The sequence below is a fragment of the Aptenodytes forsteri genome, unplaced genomic scaffold, assembly GCF_000699145.1.
Source record: "Aptenodytes forsteri isolate BGI_AS27 unplaced genomic scaffold, ASM69914v1 Scaffold209, whole genome shotgun sequence".
NCBI lineage: Eukaryota > Metazoa > Chordata > Aves > Sphenisciformes > Spheniscidae > Aptenodytes > Aptenodytes forsteri.
In genome coordinates, this window is record NW_008795034.1 from 3,619,768 (window position 1) to 3,632,278 (window position 12,511).

At 45.6% G+C, this 12,511-nt stretch overlaps 1 protein-coding gene across 1 annotated transcript in view; it reads right to left on the minus strand.

Annotated features, from left to right (window-relative positions):
• Positions 1 to 12,511, minus strand: part of CLIP2 (CAP-Gly domain containing linker protein 2) — a 64,309-nt gene that overhangs the window by 28,155 nt on the left and 23,643 nt on the right. The window contains exon 3 of the mRNA XM_009276403.1: positions 3,178 to 3,302. Coding sequence (XP_009274678.1) covers positions 3,178 to 3,302 — 125 coding nt within the window. The remainder of the gene's footprint in view (positions 1 to 3,177; positions 3,303 to 12,511) is intronic.

Genomic DNA, 12,511 nt, shown 5'->3' on the forward strand with positions numbered 1-12,511 from the left:
AAGCTGTGCTTTGAAGATCAATGGTAGTGGTAGACTTTAGCTCATGTTCACATTCCACACCACGGCAGAGGGAAAAAAAAAAAAAAAAAAATCTGCTTGAAAACCAAGAGCTGCCCTCACTGAGTGCTAAGGAGCCCTAAACCCACATTACAAAAAAAACAGGGAAGAAAAGTGGCACTGTGATGGCAGTGCAAACTGCAGGTGGGAAACAGCACAGGAAATTTTGAAATAGATAAAAAAGCCCGGCTAAGCATGGACTGGTACTTGTGGCTGTACAACAATGCCAAAGGCTAAGTCCCACAAAACCCCCCTGACAGCTCTTAGCAAGTCCAAACTTGCACTCTGATCACTCTGTGTCTGCTCATTTTCTTTTAGTCTAGACTGGAAGTGGTTGCAACTAACTTTTATAGTTCAGAAGCAGGAATTGGGTCCAGAACACTTGGCAGAAGGAAAAAAAAAAAAAAAATCTGCTTGAAAACCAAGAGCTGCCCTCACTGAGTGCTAAGGAGCCCTAAACCCACATTACAAAAAAAACAGGGAAGAAAAGTGGCACTGTGATGGCAGTGCAAACTGCAGGTGGGAAACAGCACAGGAAATTTTGAAATAGATAAAAAAACCCTTCAGTGTCCAAGGCCTGTAGCTGACATGTTTCAGACTATGCGAAAGCAAAGGCATGAGCAGTTTAGTGGGCAGACTCCCATAGGAACAGGGGCAGAGAAGGAAGAACAGTAAAATAAGCAAGTAAAGGTTAATATACTGGAGATGAGTAAGTGGAACTTGCTTGGCTTTGTGGATAAGAAAGCAAAAAAACCACACCAGCACCTCTCTAGTCTCCTATACAGACAGGAAAGCAGATGCAGCAAACCCCACCGTGTCTCAGCAGCATCCATCTGATGTACGGAGAGGGGCTCACCACAGTGATACCCTGTCCTCTCTACCACAGCCTGCAGGCAGTCTCCACCAGAGAACCACGAGCCGCTCGGGAAACCCTGGCCCTTCATCCTTCCCTTGACGCACATCCAGACCTGGATGCCCTTCCTGAACCTGCAGAAGAATCAGCGCGACCCTCCTCAAATTTCAGCTGGTTCACCACTGACTCAACTGGAGAACCCACGGCAGCAAAGATGGTGACAGTCCTTTTCTCGCTCATTTGCCCACGCGTTTGCTGTCCTACTTCCACCAGCCTTCGCTGTCTTGAGTTGGCCCTTTGGACCCGACTCTCCTGCTGTAGCAGACGGCTACTGCGGCAGCAAGCGCTGGTCTCGGGCAGCCAGGCCAAGGATGCTCACTAGATGGCAACCACCACCAAAGCAGAGAGACTCCAAAGTCCTGAGCAGTCTCTGCCCAGACTGATTCTGGCAGGACAAGCTGAGGGCAGCATCAGGAACCCCATGTGGCGGTGGCAAACATAGGGAAGACTGTCTGAGGGGTGCCTGCATGCACCGAGAGAGTTAGTTTTACTATGTTGGCTTCTCCAAAACACTGCTGTTGAAATCGGCACATACTATAAGAAAATCAGAAGGTTGGATGAAGACTCAACGGATGAACAGGGACAAATTCAGCTGCAAACCTGCAGCTGAATCCTTAGTAGACAGAGAGCCCTTCAGCTGGAGAGTCCGCATGTACCACTGTTGTATCAGCTAGTATCCATTATTGCGAGAAGATCTGCAAAATCACCTTGGATGCAAGGGGCAGGGATGCCTTACAGACTTCCCCCGATCTCCCTTGTTTAATCCAAACCTCTTAATTCACTCCCGATCCCTGCTGTGGCACTCAATTTTTCCTGCTCTTGATAAAGTGTGAAACAAAGGAGAAGCCTTGAAGACAGGGTACACACCATAGCAACCTCGGCCAAGACGTAGCAGTTTCAGAAGATAGATGACTTCCAAAAGTTGGATTTTCAAAACACAGCAACAGAGGTGTGAGGATGAGAGGCAGAGGGAGCACCTCACATCTGCCTTCCACATCTTCCACATGCAGAGAGACAATAAATACTTTCTGAGCAACCTGAAGATTAAGCTTAGAGTTGAGGGACTTGGATTCACTCCATGACTTATTCTCTATCTTCCTGGTTCTTTTCTTTTGAGAACAGGCTGGAACTCAGCCATCTGCTGCCAATCATTTACTGGTTTCTTGTCCTGACATTGAACAAGGCAATGTTTCTCTTATTTTAAATGAAAACACATGGCTGCAAGACAGAACGAGGCTGACCCAACACAAGAAACCTTTATTACAGAATCTGATACCTAACAAGGGAGGAACTCTCAGCTCCTCAGTTTCAAAGCTAAATCTCACCTCTAATGCAAGATTCCCTCAAGAAGTGCCAAGAAATCAACAGTATTTCCCACTAAAGGAACTTGTGAAGGACAAGAAATCTGTTCCACCTGTATTTGAAGCAGGGTCAAAGTTCTGCTTTATAACTCAGATTCGAACGTCCCCAAGCTCAAGATCTGAGGCTGGGGGTCATTCTCTTCTCCAATTTCCACGTGAACAGAAACAGCTTCCCAGCAAGCCTGCGAGATGCCCCTGCCTAGCTTTATAGATACTAACAAGGGCTTTTTTGAAAAGAAAATAGTAGAGGTACCTATTGATCTTACCACCTCTGACTCCATCAGCAGACAGCTGTCATACTACAGAATTACTACAAGGACAGAAAACAACCACCAATTGTTCTTTCAGTTCTCTGGAAATTTGTCCCCAGAAAGAACAACATTAAGCTGAGGAAAAAAGAGAGTCAAATCTTTATCTTCTTTAGTTCTGACAGGGTGAATTATAGCACAAGAAGCAAATTTATGAAGGGAATGTGTGGTAAAAAGCAGAGCTAATACAATCACAGAATCAATTTCTAGCAAAAACGAAATCCCACTGTAAGTTACCTTCTATCCCTACTCTCTCCTGTTTCCTGAAGCCACTCAGGTTACTTCTTTACAGACCTTATCTGATCCTGCTTTAACATGCTCCAGTGATGAGGTTTCTATTGATCTCCCCGCAAAGATATCCCAAAGCTTAAAAACCTCAAAACTGGACTCTTCCTCCCAACCCACAATGTCCAACCAAACACAGCCGCACACATCCCTGAGTCTTCCTCCCGGGTCCAAATGGCATTTGGCCCCCAGCCACCCTAGGAGGTGTGTAGAACCCTACACGCCCCGGGCTGGGTTTGAGAACGCACAGTACCTTGTACCAGCAACTGCCCCATCGTTCTTCCCCAGGGGTTCATCCAGCTCCACACCACACCACTCTCCTTTGGCAAAATCCGTCTCTCCCACGTAGCGCACAACTCCTGTCTTTGTCCCACCAACCTGTTGGAGATAAGATGCCGAGCGTTAGAGTCAGCAGCACCGGCACTGCCACAGGGGACTAAAGTTGGGACAGCTATGGAGAGAGGAGGGGGGGAAGACATCATTGGTATTTTCTGTTTCAGATCTAATGAAACCAGAACAGATAGTTTTCATATCAAGTTCTCCTAGCACTAAAGATGTCTCTTCAATAACTACAAGCAGGTTGACAAACTCCCACTTTTGGACCTGCCTGCCTGGAAGATGTCAGGACAAATACAGCGAAAACATATTTTAAGGCATCAACTAATTGCACAAAGTTACCTTGTGAGGCCATGAAGGGGTCTAAGCCCCCCAAGCACAGCTCATACCTGCCTTCTGTAAAGAACGAAGATCTGCACTAACGGGGTTTCAGTTCTGTGTTCTTTCAGCCGGCAGTTCTGAGCAATACTGGGACAGGACATCAAAGCGACAACCTCAGCCAGCTCTTCAGCTTGTCTCCACGCAGGGTTTGCTAGTACGTAACGAACAGCTCTCCCAGCAAAATTCTCAAAATAGAGGCGTTTTGTACAGAAAAAACCTCTGCTTTTACCTACACCTTCTACATCAATTCATGGCGCTAGCGTGCTGCATGGGAAAGGGTCTCATCTCACTGCTAGGCTTCCACTAGCACGGATTTTTTTCCCTCCGTGGAGAAATAAATATAAATCACACCTTTTGCTCCCGTATGTACACTCATCGTTTTCAGCGTGCTGAGTAGTCTCTAGCCAGGAATGTACGAAGCTGTGTTTTGATCGCTGCAATGACAGCGCATTTCACTGAGCAGCAGCTGCCTCTGTCTTTGCACTGGCAGCTCCTACAAGTTTGCTTAGATACTTGTGCAGAGAAGAGAAAGATGGAAGAGCAGGAGGGATCTTCTAAAGGTTTGTACTTCAAGCAAATCAGCATATGATTTAAACCTTTTTTAGCCTATCCCTGCTAAAGCCTAGGTTCAAAGAAGAAAGCTTAAAAAAATAAGTTGAAAATTAAATTTGCAGCTTTATCTTGAATGACTGGTGGTTATTAATTTTCTTAATATTAAATTTTACATAAAAGGGTATCAACAGAGTAATATTCTCCTACAGAAAACAGTAATAGTCAAATGCAGAAGTCTCCAGTTTTGTCTATTCCTGGGTAGGGATGTTACAGATTTACCAATTCTGAATCCCTAAAAATTCTGCAAATTGCTTATGCAAAGGAGAAAGCGTTTTCCCAGCCTAAAAATAACTGCACCTGAATGGACTGGAGAACACAGCTCCGAAATCTGGGTCCTACCTCAAGTCCTGGGAGGCTGCGCTGCAGCATGCAGCTTGAGCCGTCTTCTGTAATTTCTCTCACTATTCAAAGTGCTGCTTATGGAAAAACCTTTGTTGATGATGTTCTCTTTGCTATAGGAAGGAGGAAAATATTTGCCAGCAGGAAAAGTATCACAAGAAAGCTTTGTGGTCCTACATTGTGTCCAGGAGTAAAAAGATGATTCAGTTTCAGTATTAGGTACTTGGCAAGTTACAGAGTTGAACAGTTGCAGTAAAATTATTCACCTATCACTCACAGTCAAACAGCAGTCCCCTTTTTGATTTATTTGAGTTTATACAGACTTAGCCTCTTAATATTAATACAATGATTTAATGCCATTCTAATATATTTCTTTAGCTGCAAGTTGAACTCAATATAGGTGTAATTCATCTTCATGTCATTTATAGTAACTTACCATTGCTGGTAAGCTCCCTCAATTTTATTTTTATTGAGTTTTAACTACAGATATTGAGCCACATTTCCTTTACCAAGCCACATGATCCCAACCCCACAGAGCCTCATGTAAACACCTTAAAAACCTGATGAGCTCCCTCCATCAGCGTGACTCTTACCATGCTATTCTGGGCACCTACTAGAGGGCCACATTCCTCCGTCCACACAAACAGGACCGCTCAGTTACGTCCCCATAGATATTACTTATTTTGAGAAAGCTGTTTCCAAACAGGAGAGAAAAATAACTAGCCCTATTGACTTAATACACACATTATCTAATTATGCCAATACCAAAACTGCGCAGTAAGAGAGCAGGTCACATTCCTACCCGAAAGCCATACATCAGTGAAGATGCTAAGTGCAGATCAGGTCCAACGCTCCCCCAAACGGCAATGTGATTCTCTGCTTCCAAAGCAATGTATTTTATTTTCTCTTTCAAGCATTAATTATTCTGCCATCTTTTCTATGAAATACACCCTCGCCATACAGCATTTATCTTCTCCCCCAAGCCAGAGCGGACACATCTGCTCCCCAGCAGCCTGGGCTCCCCGCATCCCGACAGCGCTGGCAGTACGGTCAGAAGCCAGTATCAGGCCGTCACACTCACATGCCAGCGCTCGACCCTCTCGTTGAACTTCCCATCTTTTGGCAGGCACACAGAAACTCTTATGGATGGAGAGCCTAGAAAATTCATCCAACTCAGATGTGCAGATTTATTCATCCCTGATAACCTGCTAATGCTGCTAAAATAAATAATGCTTTTTGGAAAAATGCAGCTGGCAGGTCATATCAGCGCACAAAACAGCCTCATCAAAACAGAAGCGTTTGTTTCTATCAGACCCTTCAATAAATCAGAGGTATCACCTTGGAAGGAGGATAAAAGGCAGCTTGTGAAAGCCAGGGAGGTTAGCAATTGCACAGCATAACTCATGGTAGCTCACAGCCGCCCCTTCTGCCCATGCCTAGCTTTGATACCATGCCCCACAACCCGGGCGTGAAAGACAGCTGAGCTGGGTGGCTCCTACTGCACTAACACGACTGCCATCATCACGCTAGAGACCAGATGATTTCCATCCCACGAACATCTCAGCCTGCCATTAGCATCAGTGCCACCCTGAGCCATGAGTTTCTCTACGGAAAACTTGTCTGCATCTCTCAGCCCGGCACATTGATCAGAGCCACAACCACACCTTCAGCTTGCCGAGTGTCCAGAGTTAAGCAAAGACAAACTGGACAGGGCAACCCGTCTCTTTGCTAAAGCACGAGACAGCACAGAGTTAACAGGGCTGCCAGCGAGCTCAGCTACACCCCGGCAGTTCAGACATGCCACGGCTTTTATAGTTGACAAGTTTCGTTCAGAACTGAACAAAACTCCCAAAGCTTTTCTGAGAAGCCGTTAATAGTTACCTCACCAAAACTATTACTGAGATTATTCATGTCCAAGAGAATGGGATTTTACCAAATGTAAAATGTTACTGGTTTTAGTTGGTTTTGGAAAAAAACCACAACAACCCAAAACCAAAAAGCAGCTCAAAATAGCTCTTTCATGAAACTCCAAAAACCAGAAACAATACTGACACAGTGATATAGGATTTTTTGTTTTGGAGGGTATTTTGACTAGCATCAACGTTCCAAGTTTCTCAGCTTCAGGTAAAAACCACTTATGATTAACTTTACACAAGCTCATGGTGGTCCACCCTCTCCAGCTGGATTCAAGCAGCCTCAGAGCCACACGCCTCTGATCTCTTGGGAAGTTCAGCTCCAGACTGAAGTTCTCTGCCTCAGCTCCGATGCCTTTTTCATGCCTTTGACTAAAGACCACCTTCCTGACCTGGCCTTTCCTCAACAAAAGATCTCCAATAGTCTCAAGAGACAGTCTTGGGCTTGACCTTCACAACAAAATGAAGCCAGGAATATTTAACAGGTCTGTGTCCTAACTGGTGAGTCAGAAGAGCAACGTGCACTCATAGAAGAAGGACATCCACACGCCTTCCCTGCTACAGTATCACTGACATCATGTTTTACTATGGTTTTCTCATCAAAATGACAAAATTGGATCCAGACCAGTATCCCAGGGCTGAAAAGACAGTGATGGTAATCCTTCCAGACACTGTCTTCATCAGAGCTGCTAGCATACCATTTAAACAATTTACCAAATTAGCACCAGGCCATATCTCAATCTGGCTGCTGCAAGTCAGACTCCCTCCAACCTGCATCTTGCTCTTTTCCCCTTATGTCCTCCCTGCCCGCCCCACAGCAGTTTCTTGCTCTCAACAAGAACCTCTTAACAGCTGTCCTCAACCCAGGGCCTATGGGCAATGCATTGCTTGCAATACACTCCAGTACTGCTCAGGGAGAGACAAAAAATAAAATTCTAAGTGTCATTCAGGCCAACAGGAACCATTCCCCACCATGTCATGCACGGTTTCAGGGGTCAGCAATGGCTGTAGACGCCTGCTTGAGCATATCCCCAGGCAGAAACCACGGAGATGATGCTGTGCTGTCTGCTTAAAATTCTAATTTACTCATCTAAATTCATTTTCTCAGCTGCTTTCCAAAGCATTTCCACAAGACAGTGCTGCTGACCAGAGGGTCAAGGTGGGAACAATAAGTGCCCAAGTACAGCACGCCGACATGCCTCCTCTGCAGGGTTCCCGTGTCTCATGCTGGGTCCTGGCAGAGCTGTGAAACTCTCCTACTGCTCACCTGTGGGAAGAGAAAGGAAGGGGACAGGAGGGAAAGGGCAGACACAGGACAGTTTCTTTACTCTGAGGACCTTCAACTACTTTTAATGTGCCGCACATAAGCTTACTCTACACTGTTACTAGACGATACTAACAAGAAATTGGAGCTCACCTCTACTGGACAAGTGCTGCTTGCTCCAGTTTGAGCTGTAGCTACGGGCTGTATCCAGCGTGTAAACTGAAGCAGCCATCCTTTCCCTTAGAGGGAAAAAAAAAAAGGGTTTTCTTCCTCCCCTACGCTCATCCACCCAGACAAAGAGCCTATTTCCACCCAAGCTGAGAGAGGTAGAAGCTGTGTTTTCCCACCACACATAATTTAGCTCTTCCAAGCATTGATGGCAGAAGATTATTGTACAAGACTTGATTTACAGAGGGTGCTTTTCGCAGCAGCATGGGAGTGTGAAATATCATGAAATAATGATCTGTAAGTACAAAGGGGTAAATGCACGTACCTATGGGAAATGCATGCCATCACTTACTGGGGCTGTGTCCCAGCTGACAGCCAGGGACAGCGTTCAGCAAGCTAGGGGTAAGGTGGAGATCTGGCTTGTGGTCAGGTTTGTCTGTAAATACTACTTACTTCAGGTGGCATCCGACCATCAGCAGTTTCATCTGACCAGATAATCACTATGGTGTCTGTGAATGCCAGAACTGGCTTTTAGGGTGAGGGGAAAAAGAGCTAGCCAGGAATTACAAGACAGTCGTCCCTATGTGAAGTTACAGGAATTTTTATAGTTTCTTTTAATTCAACCACTTATCTTTGTGCCTTCCCATCCCCACAGCACAAGTCAGCGTTGCACAGGGACGGGTCTGACAGCACTGCTGATGCAAGACATTTGCGCACATTTATCTTCCAGGCACCAGTGAGAAAATAATGTCCTAGGGATGTGGTGTAAGAGGAAAGCCTAGAATTACAGCATCCCCTCCTGAGGCTGTCTCTGGCACAAAAGTCCGCCCACGTTAATAATACAGTTTGCCCCACCACAGGCCGCTTACAACTCCTATTTAATGACAGATACTGCACACAGAAGACAAGGATTGGCCAATGCATCAGCCCAAATGAATGGTTAGGAGGGTGTGTGCGTGCACAAAAAACCTGAAAGGGTTAATGTGACAGCAGGGCAGGGCGGTTGCTTTGGGCTATTTATTTCCTCTTAGTTTCACTGCAGTGACAGGGAACACTTGCTCCTGTGACAACAGTAGTCACACTGTATTTCACACCACACAAGGGCAACAATCTCATATGGCGAGGAAAGAGCTTGGACTAGGAGACCTAGATGTTTCCCTGTCTCTTGAATCCTGCAAACAGCTGGAAGACTGCACTTCCCACTGCCTGTCAAACCTCCATAGGGACAGAGATCCATCATTCCCAAGCTCCCGTGCAAGGTCTTGGGCTCTGCCGTACTGCTACGCTCTCCAGTCATGACACAGCAATTGCTGGTCTCCTTACGGACCGAGCGGAAAGCAGGCAATGACAGACTAAAATCACCTTCCCTGAAAATACTACCTTGGTAGAACTACAGAATAGGATCCTTCTTTCTTTACTGCCTGATTTGCAATAAGGAAATAAGTCTTGTGATTGTCCTTCTGTAAAGCCCATACAGGAGCATTGCTGCACCTCTAAGACCGCAGCAAACTGGGAGAGCTCTGACGGTTAACCAGGAAAATAAAGAGCACGAATCCTTCCTTCATAACACCTCATGTGCCTTTGCAGCAGCAAGGCTTGTCTCAGGCACTGAAATAGCTCAAAGCGAGCTGGCAGCAGAGCAAGTAGTTGTCTCTGCCCAAGGAGAAGAGCTTAGGCTGCAATTCTCGCTGGAGAGCTTCTAATGGGAATGATTTTTCACTCAGGTGGCTAAAGGCTTTCTTGCAGCTTCAGGCTGGCAGAGCAGGGTTGTGGCAGGGGCGTGCAGGGGGGATGCTAAAGAAAAGGACGTGATTAGTTTATTCATGAGAATTTTCTGTCATTTGCCAGTAGCCAGAGGTTGCAACACACCGCAGGCCAGAAACACTTTGCAGCGTGCAGAGGAGAAAATGATTAAAGTCACACGCTCGGGGGGAGCCCAGAGTCTATTTCCAGCAGCCTAACCAGCCCACCGCGGCAGTCCTGCCTGTCCATCAGCCAAGGCGCCGCTCCATCGTAATCTCCCTGCTAGTGCTGCTTCTGCTATTCCAGCATCTCTTCTGGTGTTGGCCACCTACAAGTTCTAGCAAAATCACAAACCTAGAATCCATCTGAAGGGTATCTGGGACAACACCCCACAGCAACAGAGTCAATCAGCCACTGGGATAGAACCTGGCCCTTACATAGTCTTGTTTATTACTACATTTCAGTACTGAAGAGTACAAACCCCGTTAGCAGACAGAAGGGTGGCTAAAGGGCAGAATACCTCTATGAAGAGGATTTTTATTATTATTTTTTATTTAGACTGACACAGAGAACAGCCACCTCCTTCCCACCCTTAAGAAAGCAACTACATTTAATGTGGAATGAGTTCAGCTGCCCATAAAGCCTCCCCCCCAAAGCATGTAAAATACATTTTCTTAGGCAAAAAACACAGCAGAGATTCCTCCCAAGCAGAAAATGCTCAACTGTTCCATTGCTTTATTTCCATCCCTTCTTTCCCTGGAGGAAGGCAAGAAGCCAGCCGCATGTTAACAGCGGCACTCCAGCAACTATCATACTTTGGGAAGCTCCATTCTTATTAAAGCAAAGGTTAATTGTTCCACATTCATTTGCCAGACTTCAAGAGATGAATTCTACAATATTAGGGTGGGTTTTTCATCTCTTCAGTGCAATTTTTGCATCTCTGGGAAAAAGTCTGAGTTAGAAAGTGCCAAAGGCAAATATTATCTAGTTCTTCTAATGGAAAGCTTCTAATGGAAAGCTAAAAGTCACTTTTCACAACTGCGACAAGAGTCAGAAAGGGTCTCAGAACAAAGTCATTGAAAAGCAAAAATGTCTTCAAGCTATAATGGACTTTAATGAAGTTAAAGAAAACCACTAGCAGGAAACGACCAGCACGCAGAGCAGCCAGGTGTCAGTCTTACAGACCTGGAAGGGACCCCTGCAACCTTGTGCTCCATCCACTGAGCAATCACAGAAAACACATGTCCTCCCTCACTTGAAGGGCCTTTGGTGGATCCCATCTGCCTAAAAGCCATTCTCAAATAAAAAGATAATCTTTCAGAAAAGCACAGACTAAGAGCAATAAAGACAACTAAAACAGTACCAATCCATAGAAGACAAGAGCAAAGATTTACTCAGGGAATTGGAGGCAACTCGGGTTAACCCTGAATTACTGCTTGCGTATTCAAACACCAAACATGATTAGCTGACATCTCCATTACTAAAAAAAGCCATCTGCCAAACCAAGCACATGTTACTGAACCATAACAGCAAATTATTTCTTCTTCTTGTCATTATCTGTTCTTTTCCTGGACCTCTACTACTGCATGCAAACAATTCCTCATTTTTCTGTAAGCTGAGCATTCCTGCTAGAGCCAGTGAGATGCTGAGCTCATTCCAGATTTGCTCTTTTGGAGCTACTGATTACACTAACAAATCATAGCACAAATTTTATCTTATAACATCTGGGGTGGATAAATTAGCAGGCAGGGAGGGAGGGCTTTTAAGGATGCACCTTCATTAAAAACAAACAAAAAGCCCCAACCAAAACCACCCCCAAACCCCCAAAAAACAACTCAACAGAAGCCAAGGGGAGAGATGCTAACAGTTTATATTGCATGGGTATGCCGAAATCTCAATCTGCGTGGGCCATGCTGTGGTAAGTGGAGTATTAAGCAGACAGACCCTGCCTCGGTGAGCTCACAGTCAGGAGAAGAGAGGGGTTAAACAATTAAGTCTGGAGAATGCTATTCCATTGCCTGGCTGGTTCAGAAAGAACAGAGCCAAGTTTACCCTAGATTTTATATTTTCCAGTTTACCTTCTACGACTGCTGCTCCTAAAATGGAAAGTTCTCACCTGAGCACTCTCCCCACTCCCTGCAACAGGTAAAGGAGAAAATGGGGAGCAAACAAATAAACTGATCGAAGGAGGACGGATTCCCCAGGTTCATTTTTCCCCATGTGTGGCTGCTTTAACACACCAACATGAAGCATCAGCGCGTGTGTAAACAGAGAACGTCTCTGCCACCTTTCCCTGCCCACCCCTGCCCCCGGGACCAGCAGGGACAGCAGCAGCTTTGCTGACAGCAGGGATGGGGAGGGAAGAGAGGCAGACTCTGGTGAAGTCGGGAAGAAGACAGACAAGCGACAAACCCTTGAGCAGCTGTCAGCTCCTGCTGTGATACAGAACGCAGTGCGCATTTTGGGGAAAATTTGAGAATATAAAACTTTCTCACCTTTACAGCTAGGTCTACAAGCCCACATGTTCACACTAGATTTACTAAGTGTCATATTCAGAGGGCACAAGCAGAACCCACCTTCACTTTTCCTCCTCCGAAAATGAACCAACTTTAAATTGTTTATATTTTATTTAAATAAAATGAAAACTCTTGGACAGCCCAACAGCATTTTGGTCTGCAAGCGCACTGCTAGCTTTGAAAGTGTATTTGTAATGCCAGAGATGCCTGATGTTTGGACACAACAGATCCTGAAATCCTCAGAGCAGATTGTGCCACGTGAAGGTCTGACTCAGAAGACACGTGTGGTCTGTCACAGCTGCTCGGTGCTCCCCA